Raw genomic sequence first — 26007 nt, forward strand, 5'->3', positions numbered from 1 at the left:
GAAGTGTATGTCATTGGGGGAAATGTTCTGCCCTTGATGACAAGTCCATAATTTTTTGTAAACATACATTTAGATGTACATTATATGGGGCATAAGCAGATGCTCTAGGTGGTCTGCAGTATTTTTCAGACAGCTGTTATTTTGAATGAATTTTAGAGGAAAAGGTCAGAAAATGTGAGACTAAGTTTATGTAGGATTTTGTTGTCAAATAGTTTGGTGAGAGTCATTACACATTACAGGTATGTCCCACAGTAAACATTGCACTCGGTTTACAGCGTTTCCATTTCTAGAGTTTGCTCTGAGCAATGTTTCCCTCTAGTGGGCACCTTTCGGTGACAGCGCAGCGGTTGTTATGGAAAAGCATTTCCCTGGAGGGTTGGGGACAGAAAACAGCTGATCGGGTTCAGTCGGGCTGCGAACACGGATACGAGTTCGTGCTGCTGTCAGACTGAATTAACTTCACAGGTAAGCAACAAGTCTTTAATGTTTTTTTTTTTAAATCTCCAATACATTTGAAAGTTGACATTTGAGTTACCCAAAGCAAACTTTTACCGGGGCTGAATGAGGACGGGTAAGTGAGCTGTGTTAACCAACGTTAGCAGGCTAGCGTGGATGCTAATTAATTGGCATTACAAAATGTTAATGACTAACAGATTGCTGTCACGGATAGAGCGGGCATGCTGGATGTTAGAAGGTTATATGATAAGCGATATTAGAAAAGTGTGACGATAAACAACTACAACTTATTCAGCAGCTAGCTACAGAGTTATGTGACCGGAATATAATATAGTCTATTTTTGAGTGAATTACTCGCATTCAGTGGAACCAGGCAGCTAGCATCCTAGCTAGTTAGCCTGTGTTACCTGGCTGTAGAGTGTTAGTAATCTGCTACCATCTACCCAGTGAAGTAGAATTTGCTTACTATTCAAGGCTTTTAATGTATTGGTCTGTCATCAGACACATCGGTTGAGAACAATGATGTATATAAAATCATTGGTTGAGACACGGCATTCTCTTGAAAACAGGGTGGGTGGCATTTCAATCATAGAAACTTAATTGAATCGACCGATCCCTTAAGACCACTGCAATTTAGCATTTCCTGTTATTTTTGGTGGACAACTTCTTAGATGATTGTAGACTGTTGTTAACATGTTCAATTCATGAAACAGTTTACTTGCATGTTTCAGTAGGCAATGTTAATAGCTCATGATTCCGTTCCTGCTCAGTGTTATGAATCAATATGGTGCAGAACTATTGTTTTGCTCGCTAGGTACCAGGTAAAGAAGCATAGATAGATGCATACATGTAATGCCTTACTTTCAAATAGAAATGTAAGTCTTTATTCTAAGTTTAGCCACTTATGAGCTGTGTGGTGGATTTTGGCCATGCATTCTTCTGCATGTCTGACTTTTATGAGTTGTATGTTAGTGTTTTTTTCTGTGTCCAGGACCAACAGGATAGCAACCATAGAGTTTATGTTATAAGAATGCCACTGCCTTAAGATGCAAAGTGCCTTTCTCATTCATATGGTGGCAGTCCCTTCACTAAGGTCCGTGTTACATTTTATTTGTTTACTTGCATTTTATTTGTTTTCATTAAGAATATTTCTTGGAAAGTGAGGAAGCAAGCAGGTCACATTTCTTATTGTGCTTAGAGATATCTAAAAGTTACAACTACGGCTGGCACAATTAATCGTATAACAGACAATTATGGACAATGACCGTGGATAAAAAAAAACATAGTCTTAATACATATTAATTTTAGGAGAAGGGGGGGTGGATCAACATTATATTCAAGTAGATATAATTTACCCAATAGCAGTTTTACATTTTTACATGAAGTTGGTCAAGTTCGTAGTCATTTTACGAGCAGAACAGCTTCATTTTAAAAAGTTCCAAGCAGTCAAAACCATTTGTTTTTTTAGACAGGGGTGTCACCAAAGCGGTGTTTTATTCATTAGGTTTCTCGTAGCTATTTGTCAGAGATGCATTACAAGCAACAACAAAAAAATGTAAACAAAAATAACAATTATGACTAACCTTTCCATTTGCATGACAATGAATCATTACCCTAAATTCCACAATCGTCACAGCCCTAGTTACAACTAGTACATGTACTTGAGTAGCGCACACAATGCTGCTGCACTCACAACTGTATGCTATCTCAGAATCTGGAGATCTGAGAACACAATATCCTAGGCCACATTGTGACATGGCACACACACTGGCCTATGTAAACTTCTGCTCTTGCTCAGTGGCTGACTCTTTTGAACGAGTCAGCCACTCTTTTGAAAGAGGGTAAGGTACTTAAGGTCTCTTATCTGAGCAGCACAGTTTTCATACAGAAAGGAAAGCGACCCCTACTTAATCAAAAGTCTTATCCAACTATTGAATAAACAATACAAGCTCCTATTTTCTCTGCCTTAATCAATATAGGCCTAACCATTGGGAACAATGTCCATTCTTCAAAGGAGCCAGATAGTATAGCCTTTACTAACCTGGCTGTCATTGATCCATCTCTAACCTCTATATAGCCTAATGATCTCTCTCTCTTCCTCAGCTTTGTCTTTTTAATTGCACATTAAACCAATTGCACATTGAAGCTGGGGATGGAAAAAAAGCCTTTAGGAATATTGAACAGGTGATTAGACCACTGGGCAGTGGTTCAAGTGGCAGGGTCATTCCAGAACACCAACCATTGATTCAGCATTGTTAGCCCACATGAAAGCCACAAGCCATAGACACAGGGGTTGGTTCTTGCCTGGCTACCCAAACTATTTTCTCGCCGAAACGCTACGCCATGCCCAATGATTCTAGATCTGAGTACCTCGCTGATGATTTCTAGAATGGAAAATTGGTCCCAGAAACCGATGGGTTGGGCCAGAGCCAGAACACACGTGGCTATAGCAGGGTTTTGAGAATTCTTCATTGGCTTTGATACTCTGATTGGTTAAAGATGTTCCAATCGCTTTGTTTTGTACAACACCCCTCATTTTGACATCACCACTAATGACTTCAATGATGGCAGTCTCAGAGTGAAGTACTTAGCGAACGCTAGAGCAGCGGAATAATTCAGTTTGAGTCGTCAGGCAAGGTTGGTTCTTTCTGTCCTCTGATGGAACAGAAATAGGATTTAGGCCTAAATCTAGCCTACAGGTATGGTCGACTAGGCCTATATCATTCTGACTCTAGCACTACCAACTTAGGCTATGTTGCTTTATTTAATCTTAACGCCTATAACGCTGCTTTAATCAGATCTCAAACATATTTTGACATTGACTTTGTCTCACCAAATATGTAGGCCTATTGGTTAAGTAATCCCTTTGTTTGACCTATAACAGTCCTTTTGAAAACCTTACTCTGTAGGCCTTAAACTCTAACTCATTTATGCAGAAATGTGTTTTATGATTTGTAGGCAAATTAAGTCATTTGATTTTTCACTTGGGGACTAAACCAGACCAAACACATATGAATGTGTGAGTATTCATAGTGAGGGCCAGTCACTGAGTGATTTGTTCCGCAGAACCACCGGCCCTCCCTGCCCAAGCTGAGTCAATGACTCATTGATGGTGGCTCTCCTGTAAACCGTTTTCAAGCATTTACCGACCAAACTCAAAGTACACCGATGATACATGAAGAACGCAGGTGACCAAACTAGGCCGCCCAGAAGCCTATAACCTGGGTCATTCCACCTCAAAAATCACAAGAAAGAGGATTTCGACATCCACCATCTCAGATTGTTATGAAATTGTTTCTGTTCGAAACCAATAAGATTAGCATTCCTGCAACATTATTTTGGTGAAATATAATTTGATATCCGAGAAATGCGTCATTGCATTTTGGGACACCAGAAGCACATTCATTTCCAATGGAGTGCTGCGTTTGCCTTGAAGCATTGCGCTGCAGGGGCAGTTGCAGTGCGTTCTGTGTAGTGCATGCAACTGAAGACAAAACATAAACGCAACATGCAACAATTGAAAATATTTTACTGAGTTACACTTCATAGAAGGAAATAAGTCAATTGAAATAAATTCATTAGGCCCTAATCTATGGATTTCGCATGACTGGGCCGGGGCGCAGCCATGGGTGGTCCTGGGAGGGCATAGGCCCGACCCACTTGGGAGCCAGGTCCAGGTCCAAGCCAGTCAGAATGAGTTTTTACCCACAAAAGGGTTTTATTACAAACAAAAATACTCTTCCCCCCCCCCCACACACACACACACACACACACACTATGCGGTTGTGAGACCAGTTTGATGTACTGCCAAATTCTCTAAAATGACGTTGTAGGTGGCTTATGGTAGAGAAATTGACATTAAATTCTCTGACAACTGCTCTGTTGGACATTCTTGCAGTCAGCATGGCAATTGCACACTTCCTCAATTTGAGACATCTGTGGCATTGTGTTGTTTGACACAACTGCACATTTTAGAGTGGCCTTTTATTGTCCCGAGCACAAGGTGCACCTGTGTAATGATAATGCTTTTTAAATCAGCTTCTTGATATGCCGTGCCAGTAGGGTGGATGGATTATCTTGTCAAAGGAGAAATACTCACTAACAGGGATGCAAACAAATTTGTACACAACATTTGAGAGAAATAAGCTTTTTTTGTGTGTGGAACATTTATGGGATCTTTAATTTCAGCTCATGAGAAATGGGACCAACACTTAACATATTGCATTTATATATTTTTCCTTGTATGGTTAGGATGACATTGTGAAAAGTTCAGTAGGCCGGCCCAGTGGTATGCCCATAAAAAAATGTATGATAAACTGTAATCTGATTGCTGCCAGAGTACAGTTTGTTTTACTATCTATTGAAATATGCCCAGTTGCCTAAATGAACTGAGATAGAGGAGAGAGCGTCCCTCCCAGTCTACCAGTAAATGATCCCTGATTTAATCTTCCCTCCTCTATCGACTGTATTAATAGCCACTCAGCCATCACACACACACAACTTTCAAACAAAGGTGTTTTTTTTCTGCCAACTTCAGCATCCCGCCAACTTTTTGCAGACTTTTCTTTATATATGAAAGGTATTTATGATTGACAGAGCCTCTACATTTATTTCCACCAACCAACCTAGTCATGATTGCGGTAAAGTTTGGCTTAGTATTAACTGTAGCCGAGAGGCAGCATATAAAGTGCCTTGCGAAAGTATTCGGCCCCCTTGAACTTATCGACCTTTTGCCACATTTCAGGCTTCAAACATAAAGATATAAAACTGTAATTTTTTGTGAAGAATCAACAACAAGTGGGACACAATCATGAAGTGGAACGAAATGTATTGGATATTTCAAACTTTTTTAATGAATAAAAAAACTGAAATTGGGCGTGCAAAATTATTCAGCCCCCTTAAGTTAATACTTTGTAGTGCCACCTTTTGCTGCGTTTACAGCTGTAAGTCGCTTGGGGTATGTCTCTATCAGTTTTGCACATCGAGAGACTGACATTTTTGCCCATTCCTCCTTGCAAAACAGCTCGAGCTCAGTGAGGTTGGATGGAGAGTGTTTGTGAACAGCAGTTTTCAGTTCTTTCCACAGATTCTCGATTGGATTCAGGTCTGGACTTTGACTTGGCCATTCTAACACCTGGATATGTTTATTTGTGAACCATTCCATTGTAGATTTTGCTTTATGTTTTGGATCATTGTCTTATTGGAAGACAAATCGCCGTCCCAGTCGCAGGTCTTTTGCAGACTCCATCAGGTTTTCTTCCAGAATGGTCCTGTATTTGGCTCCATCCATCTTCCCATCAATTTTAACCATCTTCCCTGCCCCTGCTGAAGAAAAGCAGGCCCAAACCATGATGCTGCCACCACCATGTTTGACAGTGGGGATGGTGTGTTCAGGGTGATGAGCTGTGTTGCTTTTACGCCAAACATTGTTGCCAAAAAGTTCGATTTTTGGTTTCATCTGACCAGAGCACCTTCTTCCACATGTTTGGTGTGTCTCCCAGGTGGCTAGTGGCAAACTTTAAACAACACTTTTTATGGATATCTTTAATTAAGAAATGGCTTTCTTCTTGCCACTCTTCCATAAAGGCCAGATTTGTGCGGTATACGACTGATTGTTGTCCTATGGACAGAGTCTCCCACCTCAGCTGTAGATCTCTGCAGTTCATCCAGAGTGATCATGGGCCTCTTGGCTGCATCTCTGATCAGTCTTCTCCTTGTATGAGCTGAAAGTTTAGAGGGACGGCCGGGTCTTCATAGATTTGCAGTGGTCTGATACTCCTTCCATTTCAATATTATCGCTTGTACAGTGCTTCTTGGGATGTTTAAAGCTTGGGAAATCTTTTTGTATCCAAATCCGGCTTTAAACTTCTCCACAACAGTATCTCGGACCTGCCTGGTGTGTTCCTTGTTCTTCATGATGCTCTCTGCGCTTTAAATGGACCTCTGAGACTATCACAGAGCAGGTGCATTTATACGGAGACTTGATTACACACAGGTGGATTCTATTTATCATCATTAGTCATTTAGGTCAACATTGGATCATTCAGAGATCCTCACTGAACTTCTGGAGAGAGTTTGCTGCACTGAAAGTAAAGGGGCTGAATAATTTTGCACGGCCAATTTTTCAGTTTTTTATTTGTTAAAAAAGTTTGAAATATCCAATAAATTTCGTTCCACTTCATAATTGTGTCCCACTTGTTGTTGATTTGTCACAAAAAATTACAGTTTTATATCTTTATGTTTGAAGCCTGAAATGTGGCAAAAGGTCAAAGTTCAAGGGGGCCGAATACTTTCGCAAGGCACTGTATACACACGGCGAAGTAGGGTACTCCTGCTACTCCTATGTTAAATTGCCTACTTTACTCATAACCCGACAACGGCTGTGTGTGTGTGTGTGTGTGTGTGTGTGTGTATACTGCTCAAAAAAATAAAGGGAACACTTAAACAACACAATGTAACTCCAAGTCAATCACACTTCTGTGAAATCAAACTGTCCACTTAGGAAGCAACACTGATTGACAATACATTTCACATGCTGTTGTGCAAATGCAATAGACAACAGGTGGAAATTATAGGCAATTAGCAAGACACCCCCAATAAAGGAGTGGTTCTGCAGGTGGTGACCACAGACCACTTCTCAGTTCCTATGCTTCCTGGCTGATGTTTTGGTCACTTTTGAATGCTGGCGGTGCTTTCACTCTAGTGGTAGCATGAGACGGAGTCTACAACCCACACAAGTGGCTCAGGTAGTGCAGCTCATCCAGGATGGCACATCAATGCGAGCTGTGGCAAGAAGGTTTGCTGTGTCTGTCAGCGTAGTGTCCAGAGCATGGAGGCGCTACCAGGAGACAGGCCAGTACATCAGGAGACGTGGAGGAGGCCGTAGGAGGGCAACAACCCAGCAGCAGGACCGCTACCTCCGCCTTTGTGCAAGGAGGAGCAGGAGGAGCACTGCCAGAGCCCTGCAAAATTACCTCCAGCAGGCCACAAATGTGCATGTTTCTGACCGTTTGAGCAGACACAGACTCCATGAGGGTGGTATGAGGGCCCGACGTCCACAGGTGGGGGTTGTGCTTACAGCCCAACACTACGCCGTGAAGGACTGAAATCCTGCAGCGCCCGCAAGGTCCCCCTGCTCAAGAAAGCACATATACAGGTCCGTCTGCAGTTTGCCAATGAACATATGAATGATTCAGAGGACAACTGGGTGAAAGTGTTGTGGTCAGATGAGACCAAAATGGAGCTCTTTGGCATCAACTCAACTTGCCGTGTTTGGAGGAGGAGGAATGCTGCCTATGATCCCAAGAACACCATCCCCACCGTCAAACATGGAGGTGGAAACATTATGCTTTGGGGGTGTTTTTCTGCTAAGGGGACAGGACAACTTCACCGCATCAAAGGGACGATGGACGGGGCCATGTACCGTCAAATCTTGGGTGAGAACCTCCTTCCCTCAGCCAGGGCATTGAAAATGGGTCGTGGATGGGTGTTCCGGCATGAAAATGACCCAAAACACACGGCCAAGGCAACAAAGGAGTGGCTCAAGAAGAAGCACATTAAGGTCCTGGAGTGGCCTAGCCAGTATCCAGACCTTAATCCCATAGCAAATCTGTGGAGGGAGCTGAAGGTTCGAGTTGCCAAACGTCAGCCTCGAAACCTTAATGACTTGGAGAAGATCGGCAAAGTGGAGTGGGACAAAATCCCTCCTGAGATGTGTGCAAACCTGGTGGCCAACTACAAGAAACGTCTGACCTCTGTGATTGCCAACAAGGGTTTTGCCACCAAGTACTAAGTCATGTTTTGCAGAGGGGTCAAATACTTATTTCCCTCATTAAAATGCAAATAATTTTTGACATGGGTTTTTCTGGATTTTTGTTGTTGTTCAAATAAACCTACCATTAAAATTATGGACAGATCATTTCTTTGTCAGTGGGCAAACGTACAAAATCAGCAGGGGATCAAATACTATACATACATACATACATACATACATACATACATACATACATACTGATCATTTCTTTGTCAGTGGGCAAACATACAAAATCAGCAGGGGATCAAATACTATACACACACACACACACACTCTCTACCGTTCAAAAGTTTGGGGTCACTTAGCAATGTCCTTGTTTTTGAAAGAAAAGCACTTTTTTTGGTCCATTTAAAATAACATTAAATTGATCAGAAATACAGTATCGACATTGTTGTAAATGGGTATTGTAGCTGGAAAAATCTGATTTTTAGTGGAATATCTACATAGGCGTACAGAAACCCATTATCAGCAACCATCACTCCTGTGTTCTAATGGCACGTTGTGTTAGCTAATCCAAGTTTTATCATTTTAAAAGGCTAATTGATCATTAGAAAACCCTTTTGCAATTTATGTTATCACAGCTGAAAACTGTTCTGATTTTAAAGAAGCAATAAAACTTGCCTTTAGACTAGTTGAGTGTCTGGAGCATCAGAATTTGTGGGTTCGATTACAGGCTCAAAATGGCTAGAAACAAAGAACTTTCTTCTAAAACTCATCAGTCTATTCTTGTTCTGTGAAATTAAGGCTATTCCATGTGAGAAATTGCCAAGAAACAGAAGATCTCGTACAACCCTGTGTACTACTACCTTCACAGAACAGAGCCAACTGGCTCTAACCAGAATAGAAAGAGTGGGAGGCCCCGGTCCACAACTGAGTAAGTGGACAAGTACATTAGTGTCTAGTTTGTGAAACAGATGCCTCACAAGTCCTCAAATGGCAGCTTCATTAAATAGTACCCGCGAAACACCAGTCTCAACGTCAACAGTGAACAGGCGTCTCCGGGATCCTGGCCTTCTAGGCAGAGTTCCTCTGTCCAGCATTTTTGGGTTCTGATTCAAAATATCACTTTTTTTATATGACAGCAGTTCCACGTGTTCCTGTGACGGAATATAATTTGTATTTTAGTCTTTTATATTCTTAGCCTACAATAAAGTGTGTGACTGTGATCAGGGTAGGTGTGTCTTGTCTGTTTAATGAACAAAATAACTATTGATGTGCATGGTGCACCTATATGTGACTGACCGCCTCTTATGTAGCAACATTTGAAATTGTGTTTTTTTTTTTTACATTGGATTAAAGTTGAGACTCAGAGCTAGAAAATGGTATATCATACACTACAGTTGAGGAACAATGGGAAAGTAATTCTGCTTTGAATGTTGATAAACTTGTATCCCCACTTTTGAGAAAATGGCCCTTGAATATTTTTGGTACACCTACTGGAAAACTCTTTGTCTACACCCATTCAGAATCGTTCACATCCTCTTAAGCCTTAGCCCCACCCATCTCTTTAAGGGTTCATATGTGAGGCCATGTTGTAAACACACGCTATATCAAATAAAATCTACGTTTATTTGTCACATGCACAGGATACAGAAGGTGTTAACGCTACAGTGAAGTGGTTACTTGCATAGTAGCAATGTCAAAAACCGTAAGTGTCCAATTATTTTTTTTAATACATATTTTATTTATTAGATGATGCTTAGCCGACAAACTTGTCTAAATTGATGGGTCATGTGAAGGAAATGCTATAACCCCCCCCCCCCCCCCCCAAACCACATCTAGCTAAGTGGATGTTCACTACATGTTCATGATATACAATAGATGGCTGTAATCACCCCCAGCCACATCTAGCTAAGTGGATGGGGTCACTACATGTTCATGATATACAATAGATGGCCGTAATCACCCCCAGACACACCTGGCTAACTGGATGGGTCATGTAATCATCTGGCTAAGTAGAGTCTTTTGTTCAGATATGTAGGTAGCTAGCTAGCTAGCTAGCTAAACAATGAACCGGCATAATCCCAATTCATACTACTACCAATACAAACATTGTCATAGCTGTAGTATGAATCTGCAGGTAGCTAAAGCTAACAAACTAGGTTCACTGTTAGCTAGCTAGCATTAGGCTACAACTAGCAATGCAAATGGATTTCTGATTCAAATAATATTACTACACAGATCATACACAAACCGTTAGCTAGCGAGCCAGTAAACTTTACCTTGCAATAAAAATGACTTTCTGACTAAATTAGAAACTTATCTGAAAATGTAGCTAGACTCTTACCCGTATACATGGATGAACGCTTCATGGCAGACTGGAACCATTTAACTCTGTTTTGTTTGAAGCTACATGTTGTTTGACCAGCATTGTGCCAAGTCACTCCAGTTCACACTGACATTGGCGTGTGCAGAAAGTAGACCATCACATTGTCCAACTGATCTGTCGATAGCGCCTGCTAAATTCATGGCAACAATGTTGTTGAGAAAAGTAGCAAAACTTTTGTAGTTCTCGATGGCTAATGTTGGACTAAGCTGGCACAGTGGACTAAGCCGGCCGCGACCGGGAGGCCCATGGGGCGGCACACAATTGGCCCAGCGTCGTCCGGGTTAGGGAGGGTTTGGCCGGCAGGGGTATCCTTGTCTCATCGCGCACTAGCAACTCCTGTGGTGGGCCGGGCACAGTGCACGCTGACACGGTCGCTAGGTGTACGGTGTTTCCTCCGACACATTGGTGCGACTGGCTTCTGGGTTGGATGTGCGTTGTGTCAAGAAGCATTGCGGCTTGGTTGGGTTGTGTTTCGGAGGATGCATGGCTTTCGACCTTCGCCTCTCCCTAGTCCGTACAGGAGTTGCAGCGATGAGACAAGACTGTAACTACTACCAATTGGATACCACGAAATTGGGGTGAAAAATATCAACTTTTTTTTTTTAAATGATGCGGTAGAAAGGACTGTCACCACATACTGAACAGCTCACGTTATAGACAGAAGTGTGCTACATGGCAGACCAATCCAAACTCATCTCCCGGCATGTCCAGCCCATATGTTATCTCAGCCAATTATGGCTAGCGGGAAGGTTCCTCTCTTTTTCTGTGGCTAAACCAGCTAGGCTTGTAATTTATCTATTTTAATCATATTTATGGATGGAGTACAAGTTTGTTATTAAGGCACAAGAAAGTTCACATGTTCCAGAAGGCATATCTATCCAATTGTGTTTCTTTACATTGTTTGTAACTTATTTTGTATATAATGTTGCTGCTACTGTCTCTTATGACCGACAATAACTTCTGGACATCAGAACTACGATTACTGACATAATAAATATTTACGTTCAAATGCCTCTCCTGTGAAGTACTGGATGTGTGACATACGCCTAGTTTCCTGGCACGAGTCACATGTAGACTGCACAGACCAGTAACTTAATTCAACTCAAAATATGCTATTCTTTTGAAAATACATTTAGTTAATCTTATGTTTCATCGGACCTGCCTAAACAAATGCATAATGGATTTCTTTGATGGTGTATTTTCAATAGAGTTATTAAAGTAAGCGTCAACCCATATCTTCCTACGACTACTCACACTCCTGAACTTACTGGCATGTGCACGGGAGATATAAAAGACTTCTCCTGGAAAGAATGTTGTAAAAATGGGAATGTATGAATTGGCTTTTTAAAAACATTGGCAGATTTTATTTTATTTTTGTAATTTCTTTTAGTTATATATATATATATATATATATATATATATATATATAATATATATATATATATATAATATAATATATAATTATTTATATATATAATATATAATTATTTATATATATAATATATAATTATTTATATATATAATATATAATTATTTATATATATATATATAATTTTTTTTTTTTTATTGTACATGAAACAGCGTGAAGTCTCTGACTTGCAGGTAGTCATTTCTGTGGAAGACTGTTAGGGTAAGGTTGACTTGTGAATTACCTTTGGCAAGACCCAAGCTGTGAAGTGTCAGTCAAAATAAGATGACTCAAGAAATCTGACATTTATTTTTGACGTTTTTACTAAAGAGATTTTACATCTAACAAAGATGTTTGGTGCAGTACTTGTCAATGAAAAAATGTGCATGAAAACGAGTCGTCTCTCGTTGAATGACAACAAAGACTTTATTGAAGAATCCCTACTGTTGACCAATCATTGACGAAGGGGCGTAGACTTCAACTCCGAACTTCGGCTTGCCTCCAGAATTTGTTTTGTGTGCCAGAACAGCCAAAGAAACCCTCACCAAAGTCCAAAACAAAAACGTCACAAAATATTGTCATAATATATGCACGAACTCTACCAAACTGTTTCGGCTGGGAAGCATGTGGATGCCTTTACAGAGTAGAGAGGTTCTCTGAGTTGAGGATGCACAGTGGCTGTTATTGTGCTAAACCTCGCTGTGGGCCACTGTGCCAGTCTGTGCTGGGCTAAAGTACACATACTGATCTGCCTCTGTTCCAGACTTACTCGCTGTTCGACTGACTGGCTGTGACTTGGTGTGCTTTATGTTTCGCATTTGAACTGCAACAGACAGGCAAGGTGGTCCTTCCGGCCTAAAACTCGCTCTATAAAGGATATCTTCCATCTGCCTCAACCTTAGTGTGTGTACACAAAGGGGTCATAAGTTGATCCATATGCGCCTACATGTTTCCTGACCCCAGGCAGAGCCCTGAGTTCATATCAATGTTTGGTTATGTAATTCTGCTATCACTTTCAAAATGACCTTTGAGACATCAGGCACAGTATATTCACAGAAATATGAGCATGATCTCTTTTTATTGTTATCATCAGTTGATCTAGGCCTATTCTACTGGCTATTCAGGGGGAAAGGAGACCCTTTGTGTAGGTTTCATTGCCATTGTTCAAGTGTGATTATATAGGCTAGGTTTCATGGTCACTAATGGTCTTAAGATATAGTGGTGGTGTTTATCTCCTTGGTGATTGACAGCATTACTGGGAGGACTGTCAGTTAAAGACAATGAGATTGGGCAGGAAGCGGAAATTAGAGGTTTTGGGATTAAGCCATCTTTACGTACACAGATGTAGCCTACTGCTACGACATCACATATCACTTCTGTCACACTCACACAGACCAGGCTGAACACGCAACTGAACAGGCTCACGACTTTCAGCAGTACAGAGACGCAGAAAGATGAGTGATGACACACACAGACATGCATAGAAAGCTATTATGTCCCTGAGTCCCATGGAGTTGTGTGTTCCAAGTGAGGACGGCCAATGATCTGTGATTCAGAGGACAAACGCATACAGACCAGTAGTTCTCTGTGTGTCTTCTTCACTTCATTTCTTTTGTTACATTCTGATGAGAGAAGTACATTAAAATATAGGCCTATCTATTGGCTACAACTGGTGGTGTTGAATAAGACTATTTTGTTACATGCTGATTTCGGCTCTTTTTATTTTAAGCGTTATGATTTACCTGAAGTGTTTAGTTATTCTGTGCTGATCCTAAAGGGATTGTGGGGATCTTCTTCCCCAAATCTCCTTAAAGCTTGAATCCTTAATGCTGAAATTGTCACGTCCATTTGATATTACAACAACAAAGAACTTACTGAAAACAACAAACACTGTTTTTTCATTGCACGCTTGATAGAAGAGCACAATTGTAAAAAAAAAAAATATATAGATTTTTATTTAAAAATTTTTACCATAATGCGTGATGCTCCTCAGCTCGGCAGCAAACAACAGTGGGGCAGCACCTACTGCAGATTCCATCTTTAAAGATGGCGTCTGGGATCTTAAGCACAACAAATTCGTAACATATTGTACAAATCGGATTCGTAACATATCATACAAAATGGATGACGTAGTACACAATTGGATGATGTAGTACACAAAAAACGTGGGCCCATTTTGACTCGTGAGCACCACTTTCAACACTACTGGCTAAAATTATACAACGTTCTAGAGCATCACTTTAAGAGTCTGTAAATAATGATTATTCTCTTTCTGTGTTTACTGTAGTGGAAACCGGGCACCATCCCTCCGTTTTCTTATTGTGCACTGATTACAAGCTGTTCCGTGGAGTGTGGACACACTAGACAGCGACAGCCTATGTGTCAGCAGCAGCAGGTGTCTGTCTGTTTATGGCTGCTTGGTGTCTCTGTAGCTAGGTCTTGTTTTGGAACAAAGTTCAGTTCTCTGTGATTGGGGATCAAGCAAGGTGTGGCCCTGGCCTCTATATTGCAGTAGGGCCTCATATTTTAATAGGAATACCGGTATACTCTGTGCCACTTTGTTGGTGTGTGTGCGGGTGTGTAGGATAAACATTCTGATTTGAATCCAAGGAAATCCTTACATTGTGGTCTGGGCACTGACAAAGGAAAGGTCATCCTAAATATAGTTTGAAGCCATAGTGACAGAAGTGTCCCTAAAGCAGGTCTATTCATTCAAGACTTGGGAATGACAATTATGGAAAGATTAGGCTGTAGGCCAGTTTGTTTTCCAACTTTTTCAGTGGGGATCACTTTTTTTTTTACCAGAATTTCTGGGTACACCTCCCCCACCCCAAGAATTAATCGCAACCCCTCCCCAAATCTAATGACAACCTTTAAAATTGGTACATTTTGAATTTTACATCAACAAATAAACTTAAATTCATTACATGTTCATTTTTTATCAAAATGAAAAGAAATCAAAACATTTTTCAAATTCTTTCTTGTATATTGTCTCATTAATTTGTTTTAAATGTTGGCGACCTCACTGCAGTTCGTCGCAACCTCGACTTTGATTACCACTGCTGTAGGCTGCAGTAAGGTCACAACACAGTGGTCTCTGTAGTTTCACAACACAGTGGTCTCTGTAGTTTCACAACACAGTGGTCTCTGTAGTTTCACAACACAGTGGTCTCTGTAGTTTCACAACACAGTGGTCTCTGTAGTTTCACAACACAGTGGTCTCTGTAGTTTCACAACACAGTGGTCTCTGTAGTTTCACCATAGGTATACTTGAATGTAGCCAAAAGTGCCATGCCATGTGTTTGTGATGCCATCTTTCCTGTCCATGTTACAAGATATTTGATGTCTTTTCCAGTCCCAGACCTGGTCCCCTCTGTTAGGTCTCTGTGACTGTGGAGTGGTCTCCGTCTGCGCTGGGCCTGCCCGTAAGCAACTGCTCCCTCTATCTCCCTGAGTGCGTCTAGTTGACCTTCCTCTCAGCGACTCACAGGCCAGGCTAAATAATGGATGAGGTGCCTGGAAAGAGCGGCTGGTGTGAGATGTTACTTACCTGGATAAATGGGAAGGGAGGGACAGAGGGCTTAGTGACAGCCAGGAGGGCCACTGCTAGCCTAGCACTTAGCACCCAAACCATTGTCTAGTCACTAGTACTACAGCCTGACTAATTAACACCCTACAGCATCCCTTCCTGATCCGTTCTCTTACACTAACCAACCACAGAGCGTGCTGTGCTGAAGTTGAGGGGGCATACGCAGGGCAGGCAGGGTGTCAATCATTAATGAAAGGCGTCCCATCTCCGGTTTCCCTGGGATGTGGGAGTGAAGAGCGGAGGATAAGGAGCGACATCTTCCAGATAACAGGCTTAGGAGGGTAGGTTGTGTACATTACTGTAACAGGGCTCTCTCTCTCTGAATATCACACTCACACACACTCTCTCCCTCTGTCAGGTAGCCTGGCGGTTAAGAGCGTTGGGCCACTAACCGAAAGGTTGCTGAATCGAATCCCCAAGCTGACAAGGTAAAAATGTCGTTCTGACCCTGAGCAAGGCAGTTAACCCACTGTTCCCCGGGCGCCGATGACGTGGGTGTCAATTATTTCAGCCCCCCGCACCTCTGATTCAGAGGGGTTGGGTTAAATGCAGAAGACACATTTTCAGTTGAATGTATTCAGTTGTACAACTGACTAGGTATCCACATTCCCTTTCTGCTTGCAGGTGTCAGGGGAGGGAGTAGAATGTTCTGTATTCTAAGAAGCACAATGGATTCTTGAGACGCTTTGATGCCTGACTCTTCCTGGTTCCTGAAGCACCACCTGCAGTGGCCTATTACAGGACTAGAAATGATCCAATTCCCATGCATCCCCCACCTCTGTCCAACCCCTGCCCTTACATTCTCTCATACTACTGCACTCTAAAAACAAGCTCTATGCAGTATTAGTCCAAATCTCTGTTTATATTTTATTCTCACATTGAACAATGTGACCTGGTTCCTCTTAGCTGCTGAGTTTGTACTCTAAGTAACCACCTCACTTCAAGGTTTGCACCACAGCTCTCAGTATGGACTCCCGCCCGGGGACTTCTGTGTTGGGTCCACTTCCCAGAGAGTGTAGGCCTAACCATCAATGGTTGCATTGCTGGTACTGACGGGGGCAGAGGCGAAGTAGTGTCACTGTTTTGGTCCCCCTCCCTCCAACCCAAAGGAATACAGGAAGGAACACAGGATTTAAGGACAGAGATGTGGTTCAAAGTAATCTGGATGGATTTGTTCCAGCAGGAGATGTTCCATGAAGATCTAGAGTAAGAACCAGTTGGTTCTCAGCTCTTGAATTTCCATACATAGTCTTTAAAGCATATAGACCCATGGAAGAGAAATTGATTCTCTGTTACTCACACAAAGAATACCGACTTGGACCTTTACACCTTGGAGATGTCTGCCACCTGACCTTCCAGCAGCTTTGATTATTTTTGTGTTCACTTTCATCTGATAACAGCCAGAACCAGATCAGAACAGTGAAACGGGAGGTGTAGGAAGTCTGAGGTGGGCGGTGGTGTGGCATGGCGGAGCACGGTGAGCTGCTCGGTGAGATGGCCACGGTTGGGCGTCTGAGTGCCACGGAGCGCCTGAAGCACGCCCAGAAGCGGCGCGCCCAGCAGCTGAAGGGCTGGGCCCAGATGGACAAGGATGCTGCCCGTGGCGGGGGCAAGGCCGGCCAGAACAAGGGGCGCACGCGCAGGGTGGTCTTCCCCAACAACATCACCCTGCTGGAGGCTGCAGCTCGCAATGACCTGGAGGAAGGTGAGTCAGTCAGCACACCACTATGGGCTGGTTTCCCGGACACAGATAAAGACTAGTCCTAGAATAAAAAACATGCTCAATGGAGAATCACTATTAAAAGCGTGTTTTTTGACCTGGACTAAGCTTAGGCTAATCCATGTCTGGGAAACCAGCCATAGATGTTATCCCACTTTATAAACTGGGTGGGTCCAGCCCTGAATGCTGATTGGCTGAAAGCCGTGGTATATCAGACCATATTCCACGGGTATGACAAAACATGTATTTTTACTGCTCTAATTCTGTTGGTAACCAGTTTATAATAGCAATAAGGCACCTCGGGGGTTTGTGATATATGGCCAATATACCACGGCTAAGGTCTGTGTCCAGGCACTCCGCGTTGTGTCGTGATTAAGAACAGCCTTTAGCTGTGGTATATTGGCCATATACCACACCTCCTAGGGCCTTAAATAACCCTCACTGTTGTTTTTATGGTTGCTGTTCTTCCAAGTTGCCTAGCATGAATTACACAGTACAACTGCTCTATAAACACCAGGGCAATTCCACAATAACAGTGATGCTGAGACTTTGATTTTTCACTTTAAAATGTGTTAAACCAATGATTGTTAACAGAATGACTGTTTGTGCTGTCATTCTGTTACCAAACTTTGCATCGGCACTGTTCCTCAAGTAAATGTGTTTTTGTAAAATGTTCAATGGAAATTGTTAAAAGTTGTACTTGTGTATAGGAAATGATTCATGCATATTTTTTGTGAGACGCGTCAGACTTTTAAACTTATCAGACCAGGCATTTGTTTCCACATATGATTATGGCTAATTATAGTGGTGACTCGTAACGTGCATTACAAGAGCAGAGGCTATCTGAAGTTAGGATTCGTAGCATAGCTTAGTGAGTAACAGCCACGCTGTTGTGATTGTGTTTCTCTGCAGTGAGGGTGCTGCTGAACGGTGGAGTCAGTCCAGATCTGTACAACGAGGACGGACTCACTGCCCTGCACCAGGTGCAAGCACACACACTCACACACACTCAAACATACTCTTAAACACATACTCTCAAACATACACACACACACTCAAACATACTCTTAAACACATTCTCAAACATATATACACACACACACCAGGTACAGACAGTTGTGACCACTCACACCAACAGGTCAGCCTGTGTGTGCATTGTTTTGTGTTTACTTGCTGCTTGGGGTTTTAGGCTGGGTTTCTGTACAGCACTTTGAGATATCAGCTGATGTAAGAAGGGCTATATAAATACATTTGATTTGTCAGCTCTCAGAACTGTAAGTACTGTCTGTTGTGTCTATCTGTCTGTTGTGTCTAACGTCACAGTTTATGTAAACACTGTAGAGCGTTTTCATATTGCTTCTAGGGCTTCTCATGTAACTGCTGCTCTGGACCAAGGCTCTTGCTTACATTCCTAGACCATTGGGGAGGATAAGTTTAGTTATGCTTCCCTTCATAGCACTGCTGTGTTGTTTGGAAAGGTCTACGAACACCACCAAGAAACGACACTGCTTTCTTTATAAGTCCAAATGACACAGACCCTACATATACACGTTACACACACACACACACACACACACACACACACACACACACACACACACACACACACACACACTGTAAACACGTGTCACTAGAGAGCACAGTGTTCTCTTTATAAGTACTATCTATAATTATTTCTTCCCTTTGGAAAAGATGAATGTGTTTTACTTAGTAAACGGCTGGAGGCCTGGGCCTATGCAAATTCAGTTTACACTGCAGTTGACTTACTGATGGTAGAACACTGTAGGTGAGCATGTATTCATTGGTTTGTCTGTCTGTCTGCTCCCCCTGCAGTGCTGCATTGATGACTTTGTGGAGCTGGTGAAGTGTCTGTTGGACGCCGGGGCCAGTGTGAACGCCTGTGACAGTGAACTGTGGACGCCCCTCCACGCTGCTGCCACCTGTGGACACACAGCCCTGGTGCAGCTCCTGGTGCAGTCGTGAGTCACATTTAGAAACACTTAAACGTGAAACACTCTCTCGTTTTCTGCTGGTCGCAGAAATGTGCACACAGTTACAATGTACTACTTTACTTAGACTTGGAAAAATAAGTTTGAGTAACTAAGTATGAGTTTGGACACGGTCCTCTGGTTGAACTCCCCCAAAATCTATTCTTAGCCTTTCTTCATAGACACTATCATATAAACATACGGTTACAATTCCAGGACATCCTTATCATTTACTACAGTAAATTAACACTGTGTGTCAGTGAATATACTGTACTGCAGCTACATGTGATAGTGATGCATGTGCCACTGGTGTAATGAGTCCTTGTCTCCTGATGTAACGGTCTCCTTGTCTGGTGTACTGAGTCCCTGTCTCCTGACGTAACGGTCTCCTTGTCTGGTGTACTGAGTCCCTGTCTCCTGACGTAACGGTCTCCTTGTCTGGTGTACTGAGTCCCTGTCTCCTGACGTAACGGTCTCCTTGTCTGGTGTACTGAGTCCCTGTCTCCTGACGTAACGGTCTCCTTGTCTGGTGTACTGAGTCCCTGTCTCCTGACGTAACGGTCTCCTTGTCTGGTGTACTGAGTCCCTGTCTCCTGACGTAACGGTCTCCTTGTCTGGTGTACTGAGTCCCTGTCTCCTGACGTAACGGTCTCCTTGTCTGGTGTAATGAGTCCCTGTCTCCTGACGTAACGGTCTCCTTGTCTGGTGTAATGAGTCCCTGTCTCCTGACGTAACGGCCTCCTTGTCTGGTGTACTGAGTCCCTGTCTCCTGATGTAACGGTCTCCTTGTCTGGTGTACTGAGTCCCTGTCTCCTGACGTAACGGTCTCCTTGTCTGGTGTAATGAGTCCCTGTCTCCTGACGTAACGGTCTCCTTGTCTGGTGTAATGAGTCCCTGTCTCCTGACGTAACGGCCTCCTTGTCTGGTGTACTGAGTCCCTGTCTCCTGACGTAACGGTCTCCTTGTCTGGTGTACTGAGTCCCTGTCTCCTGACGTAATGGTCTCCTTGTCTGGTGTAATGAGTCCCTGTCTCCTGACGTAACGGTCTCCTTGTCTGGTGTACTGAGTCCCTGTATCCTGACGTAACGGTCTCCTTGTCTGGTGTACTGAGTCCCTGTCTCCTGATGTAACGGTCTCCTTGTCTGGTGTACTGAGTCCCTGTCTCCTGACGTAACGGTCTCCTTGTCTGGTGTAATGAGTCCCTGTCTCCTGACGTAACGGTCTCCTTGTCTGGTGTAATGAGTCCCTGTCTCCTGACGTAACGGTCTCCTTGTCTGGTGTACTGAGTCCCTGTCTCCTGACGTAACGGTCTCCTTGTCTGGTGTAATGAGTCCCTGTCTCCTGACGTAACGGTCTCCTTGTCTGGTGTAATGAGTCCCTGTCTCCTGACGTAACGGTCTCCTTGTCTGGTGTACTGAGTCCCTGTCTCCTGACGTAACGGTCTCCTTGTCTGGTGTAATGAGTCCCTGTCTCCTGACGTAACGGTCTCCTTGTCTGGTGTAATGAGTCCCTGTCTCCTGACGTAACGGTCTCCTTGTCTGGTGTACTGAGTCCCTGTCTCCTGACGTAACGGTCTCCTTGTCTGGTGTAATGAGTCCCTGTCTCCTGACGTAACGGTCTCCTTGTCTGTGTCCAGTGGTGCAGAGCTGCTGGCGGTCAACGCTGATGGCAACATGCCCTATGACCTTTGTGAGGACGAGGCCACGCTGGAGCTGCTAGAGATGGTCATGGCAGAGCAGGGTCAGAACCCAACTTCGACATCCTCTCCTTTTCCACAACCTTATCCTCTATTTTCATTCCCAACTACTCCCAATCATTCTCTTACCATGACTACAGCCTTGAGCCTTCATCCTTAGCTACCTAGCCCTTCTCTTCCCAGTTGTGATCCCCACCATGACCCTTACTAAAAATCAGTCCTAGTCAAATGGTCTTGAGTTGACTTCCTGTGTACCTGTGCAGGTATAACCCAGGACCGTATAAACCAGTGTCGTGGGGCTAAGGAGATGGAGATGCTGACGGACCTTCGAGCGCTGGTCCAGAGTGGTGCGGACCTGAACGCTCAGGATGACAACGGGGCCACACTGGTGAGACACTAATCTGTTTAAAAAATTTAAAAAAATGTTTATCTTCCCCTCTAATCAGGGACTGATTTTAGACCTGGGACAACAGGTGGGTACAATTAATTATCAGATAAAACCAGAAGTACTCTGGACCTTGTAGGGTAGGATTTTGAATACCCCCCTGTAAACCTTAAAATACACCTGAAAACACACTTGGCTGGGATTAACTGTTCAAATACATTACTTACAAACGGCACTAAGGTTTACATTACTTACAAATAGCACAGAGGTTTGAACTTCTAGTCTCATATTATAATCCATAGCTTCACCTCACCACTGGTATTAAAGGTTGACCATGTAACAATCTGTCCTCTGTCTCACTTCACATCCAGCTGCACTTAGCGGCAGCTAACGGCTACCTGTTGGTAGGGGAGCTGTTGTTGGAGCACCAGGCCAAAGTGGAGGAGAAGGACACAGACGGCTGGACACCACTCCATGCCGCCTCCTGCTGGGGACAGGTCGGTATTGCCGCACTCAGAACAATTTAGAATGAAGCTACGTCCCCCTTTCTCCACTGTCTTGCTCTGGGCGGCAGGTAGCCTAGCGGTTAAGCGTGTTGGGCCAGTAACAGAAAGGTCCCTGGTTCGAATCCCCAAGCCGACTAGGTGAATAATCTGTTGATGTGCCCTTGAGCAAGGCACTTAACCCTGATTGCTCCTGTTTAGGATAAGAGCGTCCTCTAAATGACTAAAATGTAAAATATGCCATGCTATGCTAAATGGCTGTATTGCCTGACAAACCTGAACATGCTGGTGTGTCTTGTTTCTCCAGGTCCAGATGGTGGAGCTGCTGGTGGCTCATGGGGCCAGTCTCAACACCAAGTCCGTCCTGGAAGAGACGCCGCTGGGTAAGCACACAACTATCAACCCCCTCAGAGACTGTGTAGACGTGAAGGGCAATGACAGAAAAGGATTGGACAGTATAGATTAACTTACTGTTGTCTTGGTTGATAATTGTTGTCCAGACACAGCATAAACGTGTTTCAGAGGGACTGAAATCCTGAATGGGGATGACATGTCCTGACTCTGTTGTGTTTTCTGTCCGTGGCAGATGTGTGTGTGGACGAGGAGGTGAGAGCCAAGCTGATGGAGCTGAAGCACAAACACGACGCCATCATGAAGAGTCGGGACCGACACAAGGGCACCTTGCAGAGACGAGCCTCCAGCACTGGCAGCAGAGGGTGAGGGGGGTGAGGGGGGGACAAGAGAGAGGATTAGTTCAAGGATTGAGGGGAGAGGATGATGGTTTTGTTTAGACACAGGTAAAACCCTCAAACTACGGTCACTCTCCAGCTTGTAGCTGTGTCTACAGTATCTCTCTCTGTCGTCCGTCTGAGCAGTAAGGTGGTGCGGCGTGTTAGCATCAATGAGCGTTCCAGCCTGTACCGGCGGGAGCACCACAAGGAGGCCATGGTGTGGCAGGAGAGAGGCCGGCAAGCCGAGCCGCAGGACGACGACGAGGACAGACAGACGGACAACGAGCTCCACCAGCACGTTGCCATGGTGAGTATTACTCCTGTCATGGCAACAACACCAGGACAAACTGCTACCATGTTCAGTTAACACTGAGAATAGATGATATGGTTCAGAGTTGATAGGTGAATGTGTCATATTAACTACCTCACTTGCGCTGGCTCTCTCAGGCTGCAGGTGCCATGTCGAGGGGGGAGGATGACGAGGGAGGGGAGAGGAAGTTCAATCTGGGGAACGGTGGGATGCCCCTGGCCCTGTCGGCGTCAGTCCCAGGGGAGCAGTGGAGCGGAGGCCGGATGGACCGCAGTGCCTCTTACCAGCTGAGCCCTGCCTTGGGGACCGGGGAGGCAGGGGACAGCATGACCCGGGAGAAATCCCACCAGACACTAGCGGACCTGAAACGCCAGCGGGCCGCAGCCAAGCTCAACAAGTACCCAGCCCCACCCCCACCCCCTCCAGAGGAGATGCCCCCTTCTCCTGCCCCTCTGCAGGAGGTGACCCCGTCCGGAGCCGCCCAGGAGACACCCAGCACAGAGGAGGTGGCCTCCCCCAGCACTGTGTACTTCACCCCAGCCAGTGGGGACCCGCCCCTGCTCAAACTACAAGCCCCAGAGGAGGACACCTCCAACAACACCAAGGAGCCCTGCTGTGGACTCATGTAGGGACAAACACTTCCAAGCACCCACTGCCTGACTGGAATTTAAAGTGGGCGATGTGTAACAATCAAAAATGATTTCAAAACAAAACGCTACGGTGACGACCAGATATACTTTTTAAGGATTCATTGCAGTTGTATTTATTGTAAGTTTATTATTTGGTTCCGTTAAGCACCTACTTCCATCAATTACATGCCATTGAATGTTTGGTCTACTCTCCATTTTGGTCAATGTAGTTTTACATTCCATCTTCTTGCACGGATTTATTTTCAGCAGTCCTTCCTGAAATGTCTAAAACAAGATTTATCTAATGGAGGGAATGTAAAACATTTTCCAATGTATGAGCACTTAACGCTCTTAACGCTCCTCATTGCTCCTCTGTTGATAAGGGCGTGGCCAGAGCCATAGATTTACATACATGGATATTGCTCTGCGTATGTCTATATGGACCTCGTATAGAGATCTTATGTGTCCACCTGGTGGCTTCTAAGAGAACTACAGATTCCAGTATTACTCTTTCAATAGCACGGAGTACTTTCTTTCGTTTAATTCCTTTTTTCCATGTTTGTTTGTGGCAGTTCAATCAAAAGAGAGAGTTTTCTCATATCAAGCATATTATATATGAACTAGCCATATGACTGAATTAGATTTGCTCATTTAAAGCAGAAAGGGGCTAGAGAAGCGTGAATGAACCAAAGCTGATTATTTAACTTTCTTTTTTCAAGCTGATAATCGGACCAATGAATGATCATGTTCTACTCATGATTGACTGAGCATGACGTGAGATGTGCACAGTAAATGGATTTAAGAGAAGGACAGATTAGGATCGAGAGTGATTGTTACAAAATGGTACATAATAATGGCATTTGTTGGTGTTATTTGTTTTCCATACACACTCACACCAGTCTGTCTGTTGACAGGGTACAGAAGTGGGAGTGTTTGTAGATGATGGTTTCTCTTTCTTGTTGGTTTGAATTTGCATCAAATTTACACACGTGTAGACAAGTGCTATTTCCCTGCCTTTCTACTGATCAGCATTCAGCACTGTTCTCTAAATTCTTATTTGTTCGTAAATCAACCTACTGTTCCAGTGCACTAAGAACCTACATTTTCTACGGTGCAATTTGTAAACAAGGGTTTTGTTTTCTAAATGATTGTAAGAGATGATCTAATATTCAAATTAATATAAATTGTGTTTTTGTCATGGTGTTTGTCCCCCCTCAATATAAATTGACTTCTTATAGGCATTTCTATTTAAACTATTTCTATGCTGTGAATAGGGATGTACACAGTGTACAAAACATTAGGAACACGTGCTCTTTCCATGACAGACTGACCAGGTGAATCCAGGTGAAAGCTATGATCCATTATTGATGTCACTTGTTAAATCCACTTCAGTCAGTGTAGATGAAGGGGAGGAGACAGGTTAAAGAAGGATTTTTAAGCCTTGAGACATGGATTGTGTATGTGTCTATTCAGAGGGTGAATGGGCAAGACAATATTTAAGTGCCTTTGAACGGGGTATGGTAGTAAGTGCCAGACGCACCGGTTAGAGTGTGTCAAGAACTGCAACGCTGCTGGGTTTCACGTTCAACAGTTTCCCTTGTGTATCAAGAATGGTCCACCACCCAAAGGACACAATTGTGGAACGCATTGACGTCAACATGGACCAGCATCCCTGTGGAATGCTTTTGACACCCTGTAGAGTCCATGCCCTGACAAATTGAGGCTGTTATGAGGGCGAAAGGGGGTGCAACTCAATATTACGAAGGTGTTCCTAATGTCTTGTACACTCTGTGGATATTAATGACATTTCATTTTTGTGTCAACACAATTTGGGAACCCATCCCTTACAGGATTATTTCACACACAAACTACAATAATTCACAGTGGTAGTTCTTCCGGTGTTCTGTACAGTGTGCACCTCATAAGGAATGAAAAATAAATCAAAACAAATAGTAGATACGGTTATCCAATCAATAATAACCCTAGGGCAGTAAAAAATGAAATATAATACTGAAAAATGTATTATATTTTTGTGTATGGAGTAGATTGACCTCAACCATTCCTTTACAACAAACCATTCCTGCCTAGAAACCAGGATCTTCTACATGGCTGCCTTAATGAAATGAAGGGGGCATCAGAACAACTGACAGACCAGCTTGGTTAGCCTTGTCAATGTGATGGTTTGTCAACAGTAAGTGCCTTCTGTAGGGTTGATTGGCTAAGTGTAAATAGTTTGCATTGCTTGCACAAAGTTTCACATAGACCGTGTGGAATTCTGATTGATGTGAAGTATGGGACTAAATGCCTTTGACTCTCTCCTAAATGTACTACTGAAATGTCTCCTTCCATAATGGAACTCAGTCCTCAATTACACATTTACAATTGTTTGTTTTAATGTAGACCATGATTTGTACGGTTGTTGCCTGTTTAAAAAGTTTAATGTTTTCACA

At 43.4% G+C, this 26007-nt stretch overlaps 1 protein-coding gene across 5 annotated transcripts; it reads left to right on the forward strand.

The window, feature by feature from the left end:
• The first annotated feature begins 360 nt into the window (after positions 1–360).
• On the forward strand, positions 361–26007 carry LOC106590404 (protein phosphatase 1 regulatory subunit 16A). Of its 5 annotated transcripts, none has more exons than XM_082970758.1 (12): positions 361–465; positions 15362–16023; positions 16220–17300; positions 18228–18298; positions 19149–19294; positions 20940–21043; positions 21263–21387; positions 21756–21881; positions 22195–22270; positions 22474–22603; positions 22763–22925; positions 23066–26007. In XM_082970758.1, exons 3-12 carry the CDS (start codon positions 17060–17062, stop codon positions 23555–23557), a joined length of 1674 nt encoding a protein of 557 aa, XP_082826884.1. In that variant the 5' UTR covers positions 361–465; positions 15362–16023; positions 16220–17059; the 3' UTR covers positions 23558–26007. The 5 variants fall into 5 exon arrangements, with proteins under 5 accessions (XP_082826884.1, XP_014036865.1, XP_014036866.1 ...); XM_014181390.3 differs by having other exon boundaries at positions 15954–16023; XM_014181391.3 differs by having other exon boundaries at positions 369–465; positions 15958–16023.

The sequence above is a fragment of the Salmo salar genome, chromosome 29 (assembly GCF_965601325.2).
Source record: "Salmo salar chromosome 29, fSalSal1, whole genome shotgun sequence".
Lineage (NCBI taxonomy): Eukaryota > Metazoa > Chordata > Actinopteri > Salmoniformes > Salmonidae > Salmo > Salmo salar.